This window comes from Sceloporus undulatus, chromosome 7, assembly GCF_019175285.1.
Source record: "Sceloporus undulatus isolate JIND9_A2432 ecotype Alabama chromosome 7, SceUnd_v1.1, whole genome shotgun sequence".
NCBI lineage: Eukaryota > Metazoa > Chordata > Lepidosauria > Squamata > Phrynosomatidae > Sceloporus > Sceloporus undulatus.
Genome location: NC_056528.1, coordinates 30283370 through 30306108, shown reverse-complemented (window position 1 = coordinate 30306108; position 22739 = coordinate 30283370). Strand labels below are relative to the sequence as shown.

General features: G+C 55.0%; 1 protein-coding gene across 3 annotated transcripts; it reads right to left on the bottom strand.

The window, feature by feature from the left end:
- Nucleotides 1-1269: 1269 nt before the first annotated feature.
- LOC121936200 (glycine receptor subunit alpha-4) lies at nt 1270-13168 on the bottom strand. Of its 3 annotated transcripts, XM_042478153.1 has the most exons (10): nt 12785-13168; nt 8818-8951; nt 8140-8207; nt 7297-7520; nt 6902-6984; nt 6576-6716; nt 5978-6192; nt 4991-5140; nt 2745-2855; nt 1270-1652 (listed from the first exon to the last, which is right to left on the bottom strand). In XM_042478153.1, the coding sequence occupies exons 1-10, from the start codon at nt 12838-12840 to the stop codon at nt 1350-1352; spliced, it is 1485 nt and encodes a 494-aa protein (XP_042334087.1). In that variant the 5' UTR covers nt 12841-13168; the 3' UTR covers nt 1270-1349. The 3 variants fall into 3 exon arrangements, with proteins under 3 accessions (XP_042334087.1, XP_042334085.1, XP_042334086.1); XM_042478151.1 differs by lacking the exon at nt 2745-2855; XM_042478152.1 differs by lacking the exons at nt 2745-2855; nt 12785-13168 and adding an exon at nt 9074-9540.
- Nucleotides 13169-22739: the final 9571 nt, after the last annotated feature.

Below are 22739 nucleotides of genomic sequence, written 5' to 3'. Positions count from 1 at the left end.
TGCTTCCACTGACCAGCAGACAGAGTGTGTCCCAAGGGGCAAATCCAGAAGCAGGCAAGAGCATGAGAGCTAAGCTGACGAAGTGATGCTCCTGAAATGGGGTTTGCTTGGGTGGCGCACAAGCCCTTCCCAGAACAGAGGGTCATATTCCTGCTCTCCTTCCTTCACTGAACCCCAGCTCTAAGAAATTGGGGTATAGCTTTGCAAAGAAATGCACTGAGGAGAAGGTTTGGTGCCTGCAGTAAAATGGTGCATGAAAGCACCAAGGGTGATTCTCCCCAGGACAGGGAGAAGCCCACCCAAAGGACTCAGAAAGAGGTAGCAGCACCCAGCAATCCCAATTACTCTTGGGTTTATCCAAAGCCAGCTGCCACGTCTCTGCTTGCAGTGGGCACCCTAACCCTGGCCTCCCTCCCCTGCAGTACACATCTCAAGGCAAACCCATGGGACTCAAAGTGCAAGACTACCGGCTTCTCAAATGCCCAGCCTGAATTTATGTTTAGTGTCGTAGAACTGAGCCCTGCCACGATCCTTTCCCTGGTTGCCCACCATCAGCCGCTTCTGTATCCAGCCCCTTCCCCATGCTATGGGGTGGAACAGCATCCCTTGTGGGCCAGTTGTCCCCCATGACTGTCTGGGTTGCTATTCCAGATCAGTGGTTCCTGACAAAAATGTATCTTTCCATTAAGGATGCTTGGCATCAGGGAGATGCAACACCAAGACAACCATGGTTCGTGCCTCCACTACGCTTGCTCTTCCTGGGTTCCTGGGATGCAGGGGGGGGGGGCTTCTGGGGTGGGGTGATACAGTTTCTGGGCCGCCCCCCCAAACTACAAATGCAAGACACATGCGCAAGTGGAACCTCTAGCACTAGGCTGGGCTGCTGGGAAAGAGCCCACCATGCTGCATCCCTCTGTGCCAACAGCCTCTTCATTGTCATGCTGACTGTTGTGGCTTCTGGGCTGGAGGGCAGCTGCACACTATGCTACACTGAGGCTGATGCACTGGGTCTGGATTTCGGAGGGCCTAGCTTGCTCCAGACTCCTGGCTGGGGCTAAGGACAGGTCCAGGGCAGAGAGGCCAAGTCAGAGAGGCCAAGTCCTCTTGGCTCAGGTAGGAGCACCTGGAGATGGACAGTCACTGCCGGTGCCACCAGAAGCAGGCATAGGCAGCCAGGGCAGGGCCTTCTTCTGCCACCATGCAGAGGCCCCAGGGACTCTCAGATGACAGTACAAAAAGGGGGTGGTGGGGTGCGGGAACACAGTCCCAGTGTTTCATCGTGCAAATGCCAGGAGGAAGGTCACAAGCAGCCCTGCCCAGTGGGCTTGGTCCCTGGTCGCTCTTGACCCTCAGGGTGCCGCCGGGTGGACATCCTCAGAGCGCAGGACTTTGTAGACCAGCCAGTAGAAGATATTGAAAACCAGGAAGGTGAAGGGGAAGACAGCCCGGGAAATGGTGTCGATCCGTTTGGCCCTGTCCAGATAGCGCCGTCGGAGGAGCTCTCCTTCCCGCAGGAGCGAGGTCGGAGGGGGCGGGCTGTAGAGGTGGGGGCTCTCTGTGGGACCCCCTCCACCATCTTTCATGTGCTGCAAACAGTGGCCCAGGCCGTAGCCCCGGAAGTAGAAGCGACTCTCACGGACGATCTCCTCCTCCTGGAGAGAAAGGGGACAGCAGCAGGGAAGTAGCTCAGGGAAGGGGCAGCAGGAATGGAGCACCTGGGCCCTACATCCAAAGCAACAGACCCATTCCCCAGGAGTGTCATCACTGGAGTGCAGGGGATGCGGAGCGCACCAGGGGACATTTTGGAGGGTGAACACCTGGTGGGACGCTTGCTCCTGTCCATCCCAAGACCCCCTGGCCATCCCGCTCTGCCATCCATCAACTGCCAATGGTGAAGGTGGAGTGCTGCTGCCGCCCAGCAGCTCCATCTTGTCCTTTCAGTGGGGCTACTGTTCAAGTGGGGAAAAGACAGTGGCAGCAGCAATCCACCATCACCAGCGGCTGCTTAGCCTTGAGGCCTGAGCGCTTATTTCTGAACCTCCAGGACATTCCCATTCCTGTGTCAGCAGCCTCTTTGCTTGGACAGCATAAGCTGCCATTTACCCTCTTCCCACTCTCTTTCTCTCTTCCTGCCTATCAGCTCTGTTCTGCAATGCATCCGCACTGCAAAGTCACAAGTCTAGTTACACTTAAACTGCTGTGGCTGCATCCTAAGAAATCCTGGGTTTAGAGTTTGGGATGGGACTTAGAATCCACTGCCAGAGTAGCTCAGGGGAGTGGTCCACAGTTACTGAGCAGAGGAACCTAATGGTCTCCCCAAACCGCAAATCCCAGGGTTCTGCAGGATGCAGCAATAGCAGACAGTGTGGGTTCAAACTAAGTTAATTCTCAGTATGTACAACACTCTTGGTCCAGCTGACTTCCCCTTGCCCCATCCCTCTGCCCCGCACCCATGTGGCTTTTGATGGCCCTTTGCTGGAGGACCCCACCCATCCTGCCTGTCCCTCCCCCCAGAATGGTGCCCTTGTGGGCTGCTCTGCAGGGCAAGCTTACACATGAATGGGGAGACAGGGGTGCACGGGGGGGGGGAGCTGTGAGAGATTTGGGGTGGGAAGGGTCCACACGCAGAACAGGCTGGGAATGGCATGACCCATGGAGGAAGCGTGGGGGGTGGGGAACGTGGGGGTGGGTGGGGGGTGAGGAATGAGTGGTGGTGGGTCAGCGTGTTGCTTTTGTCTTTTTACCCTGGAGTCGGTGCTGCTGAACTGAGAGAGGGTCTCGTAGGTGGACTCGCTGCTGGGCAGGTCCTCCAGCTGCTGCAGGGACTCCAGGCTGGGCGTCCGGCTGGCCAGACCCTTTGGTGTCCAGCAGGGAGTGTGGATCAAACAGAAACAGGAGACCGGGTGACCATGGGGCTTGGCTTGGCTCGGCCGGCGCAAGAGCAGCAGTGGCAGCTCTGGGCTAAACGCCGCAGTTGTGGGGCAAGGCACTTTGGGGTACTGGGCCCCTCAACAGGAGGCCTGCACTGAGAGGACCACCCTCCCCCCTCCATAGGGATCCTGGATCTGCAGCACCCCTGCACACACACACACACACACACACACACACACACACACACTCTGCAGGCAGCATGAAATGGGAGGGAAGGAGGGAGCAATGGCATGGATCAATGGGGTGCACTGGACAAGAAAAGGAAGAATTCCCTGATGGTGGAAGCTCTTCAGTGGAGAAACAGACCCCCACCAGAGGTTTCTGAAACAGTGGTCTCATTCACACAACATGATTATAGCCCTTTGATCCCACTTTGCTGTGGCTTTATCCTGAGAAATCCTGGGATTTGTGGTTTGATGGAAGGACATACAATTCCCTGCCAGACAGCTCTAGTGTCTCACCAAACTACAGATGACAAGATTCCATAGGACAAAGCCACAGCAGTTAAAATGGGATCAAACTGTTGCAACTGTGTAGAACCAGTGAGGTGCAGTTGTTTGAGGGCTGGACTACAGTTCTGGAGAACAGGCTCAGATCCCCACTTCGCCAGGAAAAGCCACCTGGACAAGTCCCCCTGTAAGCCTCAGAGGAAGGCAAAGGCAAATCCCCTCTGAACAAACCTTGCCAAGAAAGCCCTGTGATGGGTTCACCTTAGGGTTGCTCTACCGATGAGGTGGAAACAGTGGGAGAATGTAGGAGGAGGAAGTGACTGCGGGGGAAGGCAGGACTAGGGCTCCCACAAACAGGAGGATCTGATGGGGGGCATGGAGGGCATGGAGGATGAAGGACCAGCAACATACCCCCCCAACCTATCCTGCAGGGTTGAGTAACAGCCAGGACCAGGAAGTGCTCCCCATTTCCCCCTCAATTTTAGACTGGCAGGGCTTTGCTACAGCCAAATAAGCTACTCTGCATACCTCCTACATTTTGTGGTGCCTTGTCCTCTTTTGCAGTTTATGAGATCTGATCACTCTGTGTCTGCAGCCAAAGGGCTCCCAAAGGACTCCCAATGCAGCCCATCCTTGCTGGACAGGATGAGGGTGGGCATGGGGAGGTGGTCTGTGGGTTGGCCCCATGTCTTGGCCAGCCAGGCCGGGAAGTGGGCAGATGCTTCCCCCACTGAGCCTGGCATGTGGGCTCTGGCCAGAGCCTGGGGCAAGCAGCCAGGGATCCTTGGCTTCTGAGCCAAGTCTTGCACACACATCTTGCTCTGCCCAGGACTCTGCAGCTGAGCCCTATGGGGCTGCGACCCTCTCCTGCTCTGGGGCCTAAGGCAAAACCTCAGAATCACACACAGCCTGCCTTGCCTTTGCAATGGCCTCCGCAAGAGTTCTGTCCTCTCTTACTAGCTAGATTTGAAACCTGACTCTGCTGCAGAGACCCAGTGGGGCTTAGGCTTAGCAAAACTGAAGCCTGCACAAAATGTGATGCAGAAAGGCCTCCAGGATTAGCCTTCGCACTGGCTCCATGTCCTCTCTGCTATTTCTGCCTGCAGGAAATGGCCCTTTCCACTTAGGCAGGACCAGCTGCATTTCGTTTTGACTGGTGTTTGCATTGTGATTTAATTTTCTAGCATTTTTATTGCTTTCATTGTTGAGCTGTTTTGCTTTAGTTCTTTGGAACAAGGTGGAGGTATCCATCATTCAGTCAAATAAGTAAAGTTTTCAATAGGCAAAGAGGCAGCTCTTTACCTCCCAGAACTTTTGCCCACCCAGAAGCTGAAACTTGCCCAACAGACAAGACAAAAGGGCCAGGCTAGAAAGCCCAAGGAATGGCAGGCTTCCTTTGCTGGAAAAAGGCTAGACAAATAGGTGCTGATCCTTTTCACAGAGGTAATGCCACACAGAGAGCAGTCCTGCCATTGCCACATAAGGAGCAAGGCCTGCCCCTAAACCGTGGCGATTTGGTCTCTCCCGCCCCACAAGAAGCCAGTCTAGAGGAGGGGAAGGAGCGTGGTGCGTGTGTGTGTCTGTATCTGTGTGAAGATCCGTCCACTCACCATCCGCTGCCGCCGCTGCCTTCGACGGAGGCGCATGAACTCCTTGTGTTGGCGGGAGACAAAGTTGACCGCAGCGTACTCCAGCAAGGCAGCGAAGACAAAGAGGAGGCAGACAGCCATCCAGATATCAATGGCTTTTACATAGGAGACCTGCAAGAGATTTCAGGGGTGTGTATGTGTGTGTGGGATAGAGAGAGAGAAAGAGCAGTGGTCTTCCGGGGCCACTCCTAGCAAGACCCTGCAGGACTCCCAGGCCCCCCAAAAGGAGCTTGCCCCATCATTCCTCTCCCCCGTCACTTCCCGTGGGATGGGGGGGGGGGGTCTGGTTAGGAATTGAGGACAGGCGCTTTTAAGGGTGCATGTTTTTTGTTTTGTTTTTTAAAAAACCTGGCATTTATCTGCTCGCTTTTTAATGGAGTTGAGGCAAGGTTTTAATTCTATGCACAATGCAAATGCCACCAGACCATCACTTTTTACTAAGTTGTCTCTTATATCTTTGTATGTGTTTTTATATGTATTTTAATTTTTGTGAGCTGTTTTGGGATGCAGTTGTGGAGGGAAGGTGGATTAGGAATGGCTTGATGATGATGATGATGATGATGATGATGATGATGATGATGATGATGATCACAGCTCCTCCATCTTAGCAGCCCCACCTTCCTGCAGATTGTTCCAGACCAATCTGGAGGCTTCCTGCAGATCCCCAAGAGGCTTCCTTCTCCACCTTCCATTAAGCTTTCTGAAGTTGGGGGGCGTGCTGAGCCCGGAAATGCACCTTTGCTGCCTGGGTTGTTATGGCAACAGCAGGAATGGTACAGCAGCATCCCAGGCAGAGAGGTTGGTGGGAGGGACCTGGAATTCTCTCCCAAGGCAAATGGCTTTGCAGATGGGACCCCTTGAACCCTGGGCCGGAAGAGGGCAACTGCAGAGTAGCTCATGCTCCAGAGACCCCCGCTGTCCCTCCCTACCCCATCCCCTGGCACTGACCTTTGGCAGAGATGCCCGAGAGCCGGCGCTCTGGGTGGTCATGGTCAGGACGGTGGTGATGCCCAGCCCCACCCGGGCAGGTGCAGCGTCCATATTGATCCAAAAGGAGACCCAGGAGAGGATGACGATCAGCAAGCTGGGGATGTACATCTGGATGAGGTAGTATCCCATCTGCCGTTCCAGGTGGAACTTCACCTCGATGCAGGTGAACTTCCCTGGGAGGGAAAAAGAGAGAAGAAAAGGAAGGAAGGAAGGAAGGAAGGAAGGAAGGAGAGAGAGAGAGACAGAGGGAGGCAAACGTTTGCAGCGGTTTTGAAACTTGCAGCCATGACTTCCACCTGGCAATGTGTTCAGGACACACAAGCACTGTGCATCTCAGTCCACCCTTCCCCATTTCAAAAGGTTTCAAAAGGAAAAGCAGCAAGCAAGGAATGTAACACAACAGCAACAGCAGCCCAGGCAGGTGGCAATTGGGTGGCTGCCATGTCTTCTGGAGCAAGCCTGCCTTCCACCGGCTTCTTCCCTCTGCTGGCGCGATGGAGGGGACTTAGGGTCCCTTAAATCAGCTTGCTCTCCATCCGGGCCAAGGGGCACTTACCCGTGTTGTAGGATTTGGTGCAATGCCCCAGGTCCTTCTCGTCCCGCAGAATGAACTGGGGCAGCGTCAGGCCCTCTGCCACCTGCACGGCGTCCTGGCCCTTCACCCACTCAAAGATCAAGTCGTTCATGGTGTAGCCGACTGCAAAGCAAAGGGAGGCATGTGCGAGTGAGGGAGGGAATGGGGTGGGCAGAGGGAGGCATGTTGGGGAAGACCCCAGTTTGGGGAATCTAACAGGCTGACGGCCACAAATCCGACCACAGGGGGCCTCAGGCTGGCATTTTGCCGACCCACTTGGCACACAACATTCAGCGATAGTTACTTACAACTCTCAAGCTGCATGGTGCATGTCTGGATATCCATGGGGAAGTTCTTGAGATCCATGGGGCAGGAGAGGATGAGTGTCAGCCTGAGGGGAAGGGGGATGCAGATGGGTCAGCATCACAGGAGAAAGGTGTGTGTGTGTGGGGGGGGTGCACATGTGAGCACTAAGAAGCACACTCAGTCCTTCTTGTGCAATACCATGCCCGATACTCCTCACTGGCCCATTTCAACCCAAAAGCAAGGAAAAGCAACATTAAAGGGGGGGAGGGACAAATCCCAGAACTGATGGTGCAGCCTGGCAGTGCAGACTGTGGGGGATTCTAGGAATTGTAGTCCCCCAATGTAACTTTACTAGGGTCTAGACCCCCCTGTCCTACAAGCATGTGTTTCTCCTGACCTGATGCTGTAAAGCACGTTCCCATTCTTGAAGATGCGCAGGAGCTTGTTGTCAGTGGTGACTTCGTGGAAGTTGGCCCCTTTCTCGTTGGCAAAGAACAAGTCTGGCTTCCAGATGGAATCCAGCATGGAGGGGTCAAGGTCCAGGGAGTCGTCTGGATATTCCCGGTAGGCCAGGCGGGGGTCGTTCCACTGTTGCCTCAGGAAGACATTGACCCGGTAATCCTAGGGAGCCAAAGGGAGTCACCATTGTCTGCAGGGCCAGGGGCAAGTGGCCCCTCAGGACAGACGCCCTCCTAGGTGCCCAGCCATGGGCACAGCAGGCTCAGTGTCCTGATGGCAGAAGCAAGGCGTGTGTGTGGGAGAAAGGCAGCAGCAAAGGGAAATACTGGGCTGGGGCTGGTTGGGGAGGGGTCTCATCGGAGGACGCTGACAGCGTCCATCTCAGTGGGGCTGGTTTTAGTTCTGCATGTGTTCCTGGAACTCCTAAAACAGTGGTTCTTCATCAGCTGCCTTGAATCCATTTTGGGAGAAAGGCAGGGTGTGAGTCCCATAAATAAACACCCCCCTCCTTCACAACCGCCTTACATAACTAAGATAAAGGCTAGGAGTAACAAGGACCAATTGGTTATGTTTATTGGAAGAGCACATTTGTGAGGTGAGGTCTACTAAATTTCTGTTAAAGAGGAACATAGGTTCCCCTTGTCACTTGGAGAAGAAAAGGGTAATAGGAGCGGTGCTGCTTTTCCATAACACGTTATTTCCAAGATCTGGGAGGAAGACGCTGCTGTGGTCAGCAGCAGAGAAGGGAGCGGAGGACGGTGGGAGGACTGCTGAACCTTACCATGGTCGTTTCTGTGACTGAACCAAAACTGTTGATGAAGATGTTGCATGTCACGTTGACAGGAGGGCCTGGAAGTCAATGAGAAAAGGCATGTGAGTTGACAAGTGATGGCAGCCTGCGTGTGCATGCCTGCATTCAGTATGAAGCAGCTTCCTCTGACAAAATGAGATCAATAGTCTACTCTTTTACTCTGGGAGCTTTAGACTGTAAATCCCATCACTTCTGACCATTGGCTATCCTAGATAGCAAGAATAATGAGAGCTGTGGGGGCAAAATATCTGGAGGGCAACATTCCCATTTCAACCAAGGCTACGAAAGGGGGTTGTCTCCACAACAGTGCCCATCAAAGAGCCTTTGGCTGTTGGCCTGTGGCAGGTTTCCAGAGGCCCTTCCTATGGGACTGAGCCCCCTCCTTCTGCAAGCAAAGGGGTCCCTCTGCCTCCATGGGGCAGGCTCTCACTCCCTGTATCCTCCCTCCCCCAGTATCTTTGTCAAGGTTCAGCTTTCTCCATTGTTCTCCTGCCTTCCCACAAGAGAATGCCTTTCCTTTTGTGCTCCCAAACCCCTCCTTTTCTAGAGAACTTCAGGCCATTCCATTTCCAGAAGTCTCATGGGATATGGGCACCAACTGGCAGCAGCCCCTGACAAAGCCACACACACAAAACCAAGTGCAAATACCTTTGAAATTGGGTCTGATGCGGGCATCATACCCTGAGGTCCGGCCCATAAGCTTGTCCAGGAAATCAGAGGGAGACATGGGCTGGGGCACGCTCCGTGGGGCGGATTTGGCTTCTCCTTTTCCTGACACCAGTCTAGAGGATGTGGGAGAAGGGGTGAGGATGGAGAGAGATAGGAAAGCAAGAGTCAGATGGCCACATTTCCCCAGATGTACACACACACAAGCACACACTTCACTGCTGAAAACAAAACTGACCTGTCACTCCCGGTCTACATGAAAGAGCATCCCTTGGGGATTTTTCTGTCAGTGCCTGCCAGCCTGAAGTGTTTGGCCTCCAGATGACAATGCCATCATAGGAAGTGGATGCATGGATGAGAGGCTGTATTGGACCCCAGGGCCCCAGGGTCTTTTCCCCTGCTGAAAGCCCTCTTTGAAAGGCCTGTTCTGTCCTCCCACTTGAGGAGAGCCCATGGAGGCCCAGTCTTGCCAATGTGGATGCCCATGTGCAGCAGCACTTCCCCTCCAGAGTGGACCTCTCGATGAGCCAGAAAAACCCAGTTGTTTCCCTGGGGAGCAGTTGGAAAGGAGTTGGAGGAAGGAGCAGAGAAGAGAGAAGATGCTGGGCCTGAAGGCTGGACCTCCCCAGAGCCAGGGGCACAGGAGGGTTTTGTTTTCGCCTTCTGCTCCTGCTGCCAGTTTGGACCTAGCTTGTTCCTCACCTGGAAGGGTTTGGTGCTGCCAGGGCCCCCAAAAAGGGAAACTTTCCCCAGATTACATCCCGGTTCATGCAGAGCTGCTCCAAACAAATAAGCCATCAATAGGCAGATGCAATAAGTCCACACTCCAGGAGCCTGGCAGGCGAAGTATCCATCTCCTTTGACCGCTGGCCATGGAGCTTCAGGGGGCTGCTGTCCTCCTCTTCCCCCTCCCTCCCCCTGCAGTCCTTCAGGCCTTTGGAAAAGCTGCCACCGCAAAAGTAGGCCTTCCTGCACCCCAAGGGAGTCTTCTCTTCCTACAGAACAACTCCGGGGGATGTGCCCTGTCCTCTCCACTCTTCTCTGCTGCCTCCGCTCTTCCCTTCCCCAGGCAAGAAGAGGCCGCTGCTGCAGCCTTTGTGCCTTCAGTATCCTGCGCTGGGCCTGGTGGAGGTCCCACATGTAGACCCCATGGAGCGACACTTGAGAGAGGCAGCACCCCCATAGCCCCAGCCTCTGCCCCATACCAGGACACTGGGGGCAGGCAGGGGAGTCTTTCCTCTGTGCGACTGCTATCTGGAGACCTACAAATGGCCACTATTCGTGTCTTCTTCCTCATGCAGGCGAACCAGCTCAGAGGAGACTGACTCAAACCATCCTCCCAGGCCACCCACCCACACAACATTTTGCCACGCAGTTCCCATATTTTGCTGTGAATGCCTCTTTTTTCTCCAAAGCTGTGAAAGGATTTATCATTGATCTCCCAAGTGAAAAATCTTGCTCTCAAAAATAAAGTAACCTTGCAGGAAAGCAATCTGCTGGATGAAAAGCACATTGCAAGATCATGGTCCTTGCCCTGTGAAGTGATGTTTTTTGCAAATCCCGGGAGCCCAAGTGCTCTTTGCAATCATAGCAGCTCCTTTACAAGCCAAGGCAAGGCAAGATGTGATCTGCACTTACACTCCCCGCCTCTGGTCATAATTTTGCTGTGCTCCTCACTTTTGCCTAGGCAGGGGACCAGAGAGGAGCATGCCCTCCAGGAGCCTGCCATTTCTACAGAGGGCTGCAGCCGCTTGTTCCTCCTCCGTCAAAAACCTGGTGTAATTTACAAGCCAATCTAGCTGCCAGCCTTGAAAAAATGGCAGTGTGTAGAATGGGGCCTTGTCTAGATGAGTCTGGATTACATAGCATCTGAACAAATGCAAAGAGCAACTTCCTATGAGCCAGATGCACCTTGGTTTTGCTTGTAGGAGCAACTCTCAGATGGAAAGAGGATGATCTGTGCAGGTCACAGATGACGCTGTCTGCCCAAATCCATCCAACAAGTCACCAGGAAGGAAAGAGGGGGCCAAACTTTGCAGCCTGCCTTGCCCAGTTCTTTTGACCACTGTTTGGGCAACGCAAGGAGCCCTTAAAAGTGCTGTTTCTTGCCCAGTATGATTTCTTCTGCTGTATGAACAGTCTGGCATAGCAATGCATCCCAGGGGAATGTAAGCGGCTTCTTCTAGAAAAGGAGGCTGATGGAGGAGGAGGAGGCAGCGGGCGGCAGGAGTGGGGTGGAGAACGAATGCAGAGAAGGGATCTTTGAGTGCCTGTGCAAGGAGAGGCTGTGAGGTCCCCACACACTGCCCCATAGCCAGGATCATTACCTCCCTTTGCTCACAGAAGGGCAATGCATCCTTTGCAACCTGAAAGTTTGCACTGTTCACCCAAGTGGCTGAGCCCAAAGAGAAAGGCACGTGATGCAGAGGCCATGGCAGCCGATGGGTGGCTTCAGAGGTCACTCTGCCTGCAGCACACAGTTGGGTGTTCCTTTGGGATTTTGGCGGGAGCCTCTTATAGGGTCTTCAGGAAACCACCACCTTCTTCCAGTCTGGAGATGGCAATGATGGGCAGAGGCTCACTCAACTGCCTGCAAGGGACCACTCTTGCTCTGCACTTTCTACCAGTGAGAAGGAGGCAGAAGACCAGGAAGGGATGGAGATGGTGGAAGGATCTGTAGAGACCTGGTACTTTGTCCTCCACCCCCCACCCCCCACCCCACCCCTGTGCTCAGACAAACCCAGACAAAATCGGGAAAGCCACTAGTTACCATCTCATCACCCACTGATCAGGGGGCTGGGACCAGCCATCCCTGAGATTTGGGGTGATCCTGTCCACCCGTAACATCAATAGGATGCAAGGCATTCCCTCCAGTCCAGTATGTGGGGAGCACTGGGGGCAGAGAAATCCACTCCAGGCAGAGAGTTCAGCACCTTGGAGAGTTCAGCTGTGCATTTGCATAGCAAAGCATGGGATGGGAGCAGCCAGACTCGAAGGTCCTCAGAAGGCTACAGGATCCATGGGGACCAAGGGAGAAAGCTAGGCAAAAGCCCACCAAGCATCTCAAAGGATGGGGCAGGTGGAAAGAAGGCTTCCACGAAGAAAACCCCTTCCCGTATTCGTGGCTGCCCCCCTTCTCCCCACTGGAGCACTGGACCAGATGGCCCTTGGGTCCCTTCCAGAGACACGATTCTCAATGGAGAGGAAAGCCTCCTCTGCCTCGCCGCTCCAGCCTCCTGGCCTTGGGCTCTCCTGCCAAGGGAAGGAGGCCATTCCTCTGCCCAAAGGCCCTCGCTCCCTCTTGCCACGCATCAGCCACATCAGCTGCTCCTTCCATGCTCCCGGTGCGCAATAGTACTCCTTCCTTCCTTAGGAAGCCGCCCTGAGGGAAAGGGGGGCATTCATAAGAGGGAACGAAGTCCCTCCATGCCTTTACCATCTAAGGGACTCTGTGGCTCCATTGAAGGAAGGGGACTTGGGTTGGGGGGCGGTGGGGAGGGGGGAAGAAGAACCAGAGCTCCGCCCTGGAGATGGACCCCTGAAGCCCATTTGGGAAGGACCAGTGGCAGGGGCCCCCAAAGGCAGCCCAGAGCCCCATCACAGGCGCCATGAGCAAAGGGCAAGAGAAAAGCTGAAAGGGGTGTTGGGAGGATTGAGAGCAAGTGCCCCCATCCCCACCCCTCTTTGTCCGCAGGACCCCTCTCCATCTGGCCTGGAAGGACCCTCCTTCCCAGGACACCCGCCTCCTCCAAGTCACTGGAGGCGAGAAGGAAGGAAGGGAGGGGGACATGCGGCCCGCGCCCCACCCTCCACCCCCGCAAACGCCCCGCGTGCCTCTGAGCGCGTGCAGAGCTCCCCGGGAAGCCCCTGCCCCCCTGTCCGGGCGGGGCGTGACCAGGCCGATGCCCCCCGCCCCATTCCCCTATCTCTGTCGCCTCCGGAGGCTCACCTGAGGAGGGCTCCGAGAAAGACGGGGAACAGGAGGAGCGGGAGCGGTCCTCGCATCCCTCCACCGGCGAGGAAGAGGAAGAGGAAGAGGAGGAAGAGGAGCCGGGAGGAGGAGGAGGGGGGTGAGGCGGGAGGCGTCGGAGCCCCGGCCCCGGGAGGCGCCTGGGCATGTCCCGCTCCCGCTCCGGCTGCTGCTGCTTCGCCGCCTCGCCCTCCGGCAGCCCCACCGCATGGAGCCGCCCGACGGCCAGCCACGGCCCAGACCTCGCCCGCCGATGACCCTCGCCTCTGGACGCTGCTCAGCCCACGGCAACCCTCCTGCCTCCCTTCCCTCCGACCGGGACAGAGACACACACAGAGCGAGGCGCCTTCTGGCGCCGGTTTGAGCCCGCCTTCCAGCGCACCGGAGGAGGGGAGGGCAGAGGAAGGGAGGAGAAGGGAGGGGAGGGGAGGGGGCGACGTCAAGCCCCGACGGCTCTGCCCCCTCCGCCCGCCCGCCCGCCTTCCCTCTGCCTGATCCTCGGGGGCGGCCTCGCCAGTGGGTCGCAGAGCCGGAAGGGACACTGCCTCCGCCGAGGGCGGGGGGCGGGTCTGTCCCTCGAAGAGACCCCGAAGTGGGACCCCCTTCTGTCTCAGTCTCTCCCCTCACCCCCCTCGCCCTCCTGGGAAAGTTCAGCCCCCAAAGAGCAGCGGAAACCCCGCTCGCCTGGCAGCCCCACTGCCGGGCGAGGAACAAAGGGCAAAGACGCGACCCAACCCGAAGATGCCAAGCAAGAGCAAGGGGCGGAGGGCAGAGGGGCGCCTAACGGTGGTCCCAAGGCGGAGGGCTTGGCTTATGGCCACCCACCCACCCACACCCAGTTGGGACTTTTTCTCATCCCCCCCCTCCTTTCTTTTGAAGGGCGGGAAGGGCAGAACCCTTTCCTTCCCTTTTTCAAGGGTCCGACCAAGAAGACCCTCCTCGTGCCAGAGCCCCCCCCCCTCCGAACACCGCGCGCCTCTGCCGCTCAATCCCTACTGCGCATGCGCGTTGGCCTCCCGGGCGGCGCTGTCCAGGGACTGAAGGCAGGCCCTCTTTGCCTGCCCTCCCACTGGCTCCATGGGTCATCCGGGGGGTGGGCATTGGCCGGAGGCATAGTCCGAAGCAGAGGGGGCCAAGAGACCCTGGGCGAGAAGAGCAGCTCTCTCGGTCTCCTTAGGTGACACTCCCCAGCTGCGACCCACGGCTGCCCCTGGCCCGGGAAAGGCCCACTCCCACGGACCTTGGTGACACGGATCAAGGGGCAGGAGGGTCCTGGACGTTAACGGGGGCTCTGACTTTTAGACAGCCCCAGACCCGCCTCGTCCTCCTCCTCCTCCTCCTCAGGCTGCCATCTTTCCCGGAGATGAATTGTTCATTCCCCTTAAACTGCAAAATTTAATGCAAAATTTATCAGCTTGGTTTAAATATAGACCCATCCAGAGCTCAACGCAATTCCAAATCACTGTGTGTCTTTCTTCCTTCCACGTCATTTCACGCGGAGAAACGGAGCAAGGAAGACACACAGCCGGAAAGGCACCCACAACACACACTCAGGTGGCGCCTCTGGGCCTTGGCCTCCCCATCTCCGAGGGGTCTCTCTCAGGACTGGGGGGCATCTCCCGCCGTTGGGAGGAATAACCCGGTTTGGTACCGCTTTAACTGCCTCCCTGGCTCAAGGCTATGGAATTCTGGGAGCTGGAGTTTGTTGTGGGCCCAGAGCAGAGCGGAGCTTAAGGAAGGAAGGCGCTACCATATACTCCAACTCCCAGAATTCCATAGCCTTGAGCCAGGGAGGCAGTTAAACATCTTGGGAGGCTTTAGGGCTTTAGGGCTTTGGTGAGGGTCTTGAGGGATCTTTAGGGCTTTGGGGAGGGTCTTGAGGGGTCTTTAGGGCTTTGGGGAGGGTCTTGAGATGCTCTGCCCATTACTGTCTTCCTGACTCCTGGGGAAAGTGTGAATATTTAATGCGGGATGAAAGCGGGGGAGAGCAAAGGAGGCTGCCATGGATACTCTGATCCGGTGACAGCTCCGGGGCAAGATCCTTCTCCGCCAGAGGCTGGAGGCAGAGGTTTCACCGAGGAAAGGCCTGGAGCCCCTAAGAGGGTGGGCCGGGGGTGTCCAGGTGTCTCTCTTCACCTGGAAGAACCCATAAAACCCATCACCGCTGGCCCTTGGCAGCGGAGACACTGGGGGCGAGCCTTTTTCTCTGCAGGAACCGGCGGCGAAATCGCTTCAGGGTCTTGCAGCACACGGGGCTGGCGGAGGGGGGGGGTCGTGGATCCGCCTTTGAAGCCCCCTCCCTCCACAAATCCCTCGGCGCCGGGGCTGCGGACTTCGCCCCCGCGGAGCTCCAGGGCCGCTAATTGGGCCCAGAAACGCCGCTCGCTCCCTAGAAAACAGATGGAAGGTCTGATCTCCTCTAATGGGAAGGAAGGAGGGAGAGCCGAGGCCAGGGAGGCCCAGAGTCAGGCAGGCCTTGGCCCTCCTTTCGCCCCCTCCCAAAAGCACAGAGGAACCACACACACACACACACACACACACCCAGGATTGGGCTGCTCCCCTCCTTCTTTGGGAGAGTGCTTCTGGGGAGCCTGGACCAAGGGGAGAAGGAGGGCTTCCTCCAGCCACGAAGGACCTCTCTTAATCTGACAGCTCCCTGTCCTCGGGCCAGGGCAGTTTAAGCGGTGCCAAACCGGGTTATCTCTCCAGTGTGGATGCAGCCAGAGTCACCCAGGAACCCTGGCATGCATTCGTACTCAGCATCCCCACTGCTGTGTCTCAAGGCTGCCAAGGGCTCACAAAGTGGCAGCCAGAGCCATTGGCCCAGTGCTCCTATGGACTAGCCCTCTGAGGCCGGGTGCTCTCCCAGTATGGACCAGTGTTGCCCAGAGAACCTCACCTGGAGCCCATCAGGACATACAGGAACCAGTGGGGCCTCCTTCCCTGCAACATCCAAGATGTTGGACTCTGTCGCCAACACCCAGGGACCCCCCCCCCCCCCAAGAAGGCCCCCTCCCCCATCAAAACCCCCCCCATACCAATTGCAGGCTGAGACCTTGGCCTGATTCTGTCTCCTTCTGGAAGATGCCTTTCCATGGACTCCCTGCCTGTTTGCTGCTGGAAATGGCTTCCCAGTTCTGAGGAACAAGGCCCCCCCTCCCCAAAGATCGCTGGGTAAAGTGCAGGAGAAATGTTTGCACTTAATGAATCAATTGTTTGACTAAGACCTGCCATGAGGAGCAGGAAGGCTGTGACTTTCCCTGAAGGGTAACCTAACATGAAGAAGAGAGGAAGGGCACTGAAGCTGAATCCCAGCCAAAGCCTCTTCCTGCAGAGGCTGAGCCCTTGCTGATGGAGGGCCCATGAGTGGCACCTAAGAGCCACAGTTGGGAGAGGGGTCCTCATTTTGAGGCCTCCAGGCACAATGGCCCAACCTTAGCCTTTTGCTCTAAATCAGAAATGCCCTCCTCTAGTTGAGGCCTAAGAAGACGCAGGAGCAAAGCCAGTGCTCTTCCTCTGGGCCCACAACAAACTCCAACTCCCAGAATTCCATAGCCTAGAGCCAGGACAGTTAAGACGGTGCCAAACCGGGTTATTTCTCCAGTGTGGATGCAGCCACGAGAGCATCATGCAGTGCACTTTGGTGTCGCTTTGGAAGCCAGGCTGCTACAAATATGTGTCGGAGCAATGGCCTCCTGAGGAGCCCGCCTGCCATCCATTTGCATGATCCTGCCATCTCCAAATGTAAATGGGACACAAAAACCCTGGAGGGAGTTGATTAAAGCCTTTTACCAACGGATAAGTGGCATTAGCAAACATGCTTTGAGAGATTCACAGGGAAATTTGCCTTCCAGGTGATCTGGCTTTTTGTACCCATTTGCGTGTGCGTGTGCACATCATGCGTGCATGCCTTTCTCTCTGTGTGTGTGTGTGTACATCTACACACTTTGCTGTGGTTCCTTGTTTCCAAGTGCCTTCCTTTGTGTAGCATTACTTCCACTCCAGTAAGGAACATGCCTTGTGCTTCTATCCTCTTGCAAAGGAATCTTGCAGGGTGTGTGTGTGTGTGTGTGTGTGTGTGTCTTTGTGTGTGTGTTTGTGAGGACTAAAGGCCCACATTGGCTGAAGAAGGACATTTGCCCAAACTGCAAACATCAACACATCTGAAGAAGCAGACTTAAGTCTACAAAAGATGATGCTATCGGCTTCTTTCTTTCTCTCAGGGGCAACAGGATTCCTTTGTATATTGGAACATAAACACAGTTTACTTAACGGTATTTACTAAATTTACTAAATGCTATCTAATACATTTGTTATTTAATGATTTAAGGCCATGTTTTCAGAGATTTTTCAAGTTTTAGTAACAAGGCAAAGCTGCTTTGTGTCCAGATTTGTGCAGCTAAGACCGTAATGCAATGAGCTGTAACTATACCGGGTCTTTAATACGTTCTGCTGCCTTCTTTCCTTGCCTTTCCCCCCCTTATGCTTTTCCAGCTTTGCAACTCAATCAACACTTTGATCAGTCTTGCTCAGCTCCAAAGTCAAAACTGCCAACAATTGGATATCTGTTAAAATGGGTTTCTGCAAAACTTGAGTTGATTTAGTTGAGGTCCCCATGGAGATGATTCTTCATTTGCAAATGCAGTCAATTGACATCCTGCCGAAACAAAGTGGTAAATATTGCCTGCCCCATCCTCTTCTTTTTCTGCACTTCTGCTGTGCTTTATAGCCTTCCTTCCTTCTCAGACTTGCTCCCTCTCTTCTTGAATCATTTCCCTCCTCCTCCTCCTCCTCCTCTTTTCTCATCTCTTGCTTTTTAATCCTTCCCTCCCTCTCTCTGCTTGTTAGCAGAAGCAGCAATTCCCTTTGGCTCCCTTATCATGCCCTCCATGCTGCGCTGGTTGCAACCAGCCTCAGACCCACTGGGCCCATTTGGACTCCATGTCATGGCTGTGATTAATGTGACTGAAAGGAGGATGGCAGAAAGGGAAGCGTGGAGAAGGAAAGAGGTCAGATGGGAGCACCAGGGAAGAAGTCGGCTGGACACAGCCTGCAGGCCATGGACCACCACCGCATCCCTCTCATTCTCACTAGTGAGGTCAGAGATAATCCTGCGTGGGAGATCTCTCCCTGTGTCCCCAGATGATGTGGGAGATGTCAAGTCCCAACAAACTGAGGTGGTCCTAAGAGAATATATGGACCAGAGTTAATCCACCAGAACAAGCCTGCCTGCCTGCCTGCCTTCCTTCCTTCCTTCCTTCCTTCTTTCCTTCCTTGCCCTGTTCTTGCCAGTTCCAATGTGAATATGATCAGTGGTTACCTTTCTCACTTTAACCCTTAAATGAGTATGCAGATCTGTTGGATGGTGTACAAATGGCATTTATATGCAGCTGATGGGGCATGAGACTACGACGGTGTGGACAGAAAAGCCAGATTCCCTTTGCCCAAGTCCCCTGATGCTGAGGGAATTGAGGGAAATTGCTCAACTCTCTGTGTGAGTCCTAGAAAATAATGCCCTCCCAGAGACAGAGTGCAAGATATTTATCACTTTGCAATGTCAAAGCCTCTCCCTGCAATAGCTCCAGAGCGGCAGGGAGCTTGCTCTCTCTTGCTTCCCTTTTTTCCAAAGATAGGGAGCAATTACATCCTTGGCCAGCAATGCATGGCTCCTGGATGGAGAAGGCCCTGCAGTACCCAGGCCATGACCGAAGGGGAAAGGGCCCAGGGAAGGAGGGAGAGAAGGAAGGGAAGGAGAAAACAAGGGAAGGAGGAAGAGAGGCCAGAGAAGGAAAGGGGATAAGTACATCAGGAAAGAAGGGGAAAGGGAGAAGCTGTCACTCCCCTTTTGAAACCAGCCATTTGGGGGACCTGGGTGAGGCCTCAGTTGAAGGACCTAAGAGAAGCCCCCGTTTCTGGATCAAGACCCCTGAGTCACACCAAGACGCTATTTTGAAATATTCACAAAGAGAGATGAGACTGTTTCCCAGGAAATCCATGGAGAAAAGTCAAGATTTTAATGGAGAGGCCTTGAGTCCCAGTTTGGGGGAGGGTTGGATGCAGCTGAATCTGTCCATCCATCCATGCAGGTTGGGAGCAGGGGGAACTACAGAGTTACTCATGCCTTCCTCCCTGTTCCTAAAAGCGACCCCTGTTTTTCTTTTCTTTTTTCCCCACTTACTCACTTTGGATTGAGGGTGAAATGTTTTTCAAAAATGCACTTTGCAAAAGGGAATCCTGAAGGAAATGCAAAAGGGAATCCTGAAGGGAAGGACCCTCCTTTTGGGTTCTTGCCCAAAGGCTGCCCATTTTTGAAAAACAGTCATCCCTCAATATTTGCGGCTTTGATATTTGCGGATTTGATTATTCACGGATTTCATTAATATGTGCTCTCTAGGACTGTCTAGGTCCTCCAGTGCAACTCTGTGGTCAACTTTAACATGTTGGACATTGACCAAAGAGTTGCACTGGAGGACCTAGAGATTCCTAGAGAGGTGTCCTCTCAGGTAAAAACAGTGTTTTTGTTATTTGCGGTTTTTCCATATTCATGGGGATCTTGTTCCCCAAACCCTAGCGAATATGGAGGGACAACTGTATAGCATAAGTGCTTGTGTCTATGGAAATGGGAGAAAGTGGTGGGTGGGCTGACTTCCTTACAGTTGCATTGGTCATCTCTATGGTCATTTGGTCAGTGTGACTGTGGAGAGGTCACTTCCTATCTCCTCCCACTCTCTGCTCATGGTTCAGAGTTTTATTATGACCATTTGTTCTGGATCCTCTTTTCTTCCTGCCTTCCTCCAAGATGGAGGCAGCCACAAGGCTGGGCCTCTGAGCATGTTTTTGGTTCTTACTTGGACTCATGAGGGTCAGCTCTAGGGACCCTTGTATTAAGTATAGTTGGGTCCCCCCCCCCCTAATCACTTAGATCCAAAACACACTGCAGAAATAATCCAGTTTGAGACCACTTTAACTGCCCTGGCTCAGTGCTACTGCATTCTGGGAACCGAAGTTTGTAGTGAGCCAGGGGAGTTAAAGCAGCCTCAGACTGGACCATTTCTGCAGTGTGGATGCAACCTTATTTTTACTTTACCAATGTGTCCAATTCATTTACCAGAAGCTCAGATACACGCGGCTGGATCACATGCCGCTGTTGCTGTGCTTAATATATAAGCTACACAGGCTGCATCCACACTGGAAAAATAACCTGGTTTGGCACCGCTTTGATTGCCTTGCTCCGCTCTGGGCCCACAACAAACTCCAGCTCCCAGAATTCCATAGACTTGAGCCAGGGCAGTTAGAGCAGTCCCAAACTGGGTTATTTCTGCAGGGTGGATGCAGCCTCAAGTTTTTATTACTACATATTCCAGCATCCACCATCTGGAGCTCTTCAGGAGCAGAGAGGGCAGAGGTACCACCTGTGCATGCTCCCTTGGACCCTTGGTGCATGAAATCCCCAGAACCAGGATCCCTTTGGCATCCTTTGGGGCCCATTGGAGCAATGCAGAGTGACCACTCCTATTAATGTGGACGATGCCTTTGCTTCTTCTAGGAAGGGCCTGAAGCTCTTGCTTGGAGCGCTTGCTGGACATTGCAAGCCCCAGTGGGCTGGACTTTATTACATACATTGGTTTCACTTATTGCTGTATTGCGCTTTTATTTTGCAAACTAAGGCCTGTTACAGACTGCCAAAATAAAGCTGCTTCGGGTCTCTTTAGAGGTATGCTATTTAAATGATGCATGGGTCCTAAGAGTCCGGAGGTTGCGCCAAAGCCACACTCCATTCCTAAGCACTGGAGTGCAGCTTTGGTGCAGCTTCTGGATTCTTAGGATGCATGCATCATTTAAACAGCATACCTCCAAAGAGACCCGAAGCAGCTTTATTTTGGCAGTCTGTAACAGGCCTAAGAAGTGAAAGAGTCTTGAAAAGTAGTGTACCGCTCTCTCAACTAACTCCCTCTCCTTTGTGAATGGACTTTGGCCAAGGCCCCCCCAGACAGAGCCCAGGGTAAGACCCCACAGACCCAGGACGAAAGGGGTCCTTCCCTCTGTCCCTCAGGAGTCTGGAGCCCCTCTCTTTGGAGTGAGACCCTCCTGGGGCACCAGGGGTGGGCTGCTGAGAACAGGAGGAGCCAATGGGCTGGGAAGGGACCCCAAGGGTCAATGGCCGGACCCTTTTGCCAGCACTAAGAGCCCCGACCCACCGAGAGCGAAGCAGCCGGGAAACCGATGCCTGCCCTCGGCCTCTTCGCACCGGAGCCACGGATGCTCCTCTCGGCGGGGGACTTTTGGGAGAAACAGTCCGAACAAGCCAAGGCTGATGATGGCCACCGCTCCGGCCGCCGGCCATCCGCACGGAGCCTGGCGCCCCCTGCCGGCTCAGAGGAGAGTGAGCCCCCAAAACGTCCCACGAAGCCCGGCGGAGGGCGAGAGACACGAGTGGGAGCTCTGGGGGGCAGCCCCACTCCAGCCACTTTTGGTCCTTCGTCCAGCGAGAAGAATAGGGGGCACCAGGCCAGCTGGCCACTTGGCCAAAGTGTTCGAGAAGGGTGTGTCCTTTGGGGGGGAGGAAGGGGGTGACCCTGGGGGTGGCCTCCCCTCAGACCAGCCCCTGCCCCAAAGCAAAGTGCCCCCTCCCTTTGGGATGTTAGCGACCCCCCCCCAAGACACACCCCGGGCCCCTTTGCTCCGCTTTTGGGGCTGGTCCTGTGCCCCTCGCTCCCTCCCTCCCTCTCTTTCCGTGGCTGTTTTTGGGTCGAGGGAGGAGGAGGAGGAGGAGGAGAGCGTGCCTTCCCTCTGAATTCCTTCCAAGAAAGACACGGTTCAGCCTTTCGAAATAATTGCTGCACTTAGAAATCTTGAAGGGTTTCTTGAAGGGGAATCCAAGCAGCAAGGAAAGCCTTTTTGGAGGACTCTCGGGGGACCCTTCCTGCTCCCTGCGCCTCGCTTTCGGACTAATGGAGCCAAGAAGAAAAAGGAGGAGGAGGAGGAGGAGGAGGAGGAGGAGGAGGAGGAGGAGGAGGCTGCATCCACACTAGAGAAATAACCCGGTTTGACACCGCTTTATCTGCCTCCCTGGCTCAAGGCTATGGAATTCTGGGAGTTGGAGTATGTTGTGGGGCCTCCGCTCAAGATCCCACAACATACTCCAACTCCCAGAATGCCATAGCCTTGAGCCAGAAAGAGTTCAAGCGGTGCCAAGACCCCCTCCTGGACCCTGAGGAGGAGGAAGAGCCGAGCTGCCCCCTTCCCAGCCCCAAACTTTGCCTCTGCCCCTCTTTGGCCCATTGTTCCTCGCTCGGGATGGAGGGGGCCTTCTGGCCGATCCTCGGCTTCTGTGGGCGCTATTGTTGGGCGCATAAAGGCCCAGTGTGTGCCCTGCTCCGGCGCCGCTCTGCCAGCCTTCCCGATGCCCCGCAAGGCCTTCTGGGAGCCCCGGGGATAAAGGAGGCCATAGAGGGGGGCCCTCCCTCCTCCCCAAATCTGCGAAGTTGCACCTGGCCCTTCTTCGGGGGGGGGGAGAGGGGAGGGGAGGGCCAGAGAGGGCAACGTGCCCCACTGTGCCCATGCCCCCCCCCCATGGTAGAAGGGCCTCCGCTGAGGGGCATTTGGGCAACCTGGGCGCATGACCTTGCCCTGCAGAGCTCACCTTTGCCACCCCTGGAAAACTCCAGAAATGGTGCCAGTTTGGCTATGGAGCCAAATCCTTGAAGGCTACCCTTCTCAGCCCCAAAAGAGCTGGCATGTTTCTGTGCCCCCAATAATCCACCCTTTCCATGTGCCCCCCAAATGCAGCACCTTGCCTTTGCCTCTGTCTGTGGCCCCCTCCGTCCAAGGAGGAAGGGACCCCCCCCGGAACTGACACCTGGAAGGGTCCCAGTGTACTCTGGGGGATTTTAAGGGATGTCACTCATCTGTTGCCTCTGACAGTTGTGGCTGT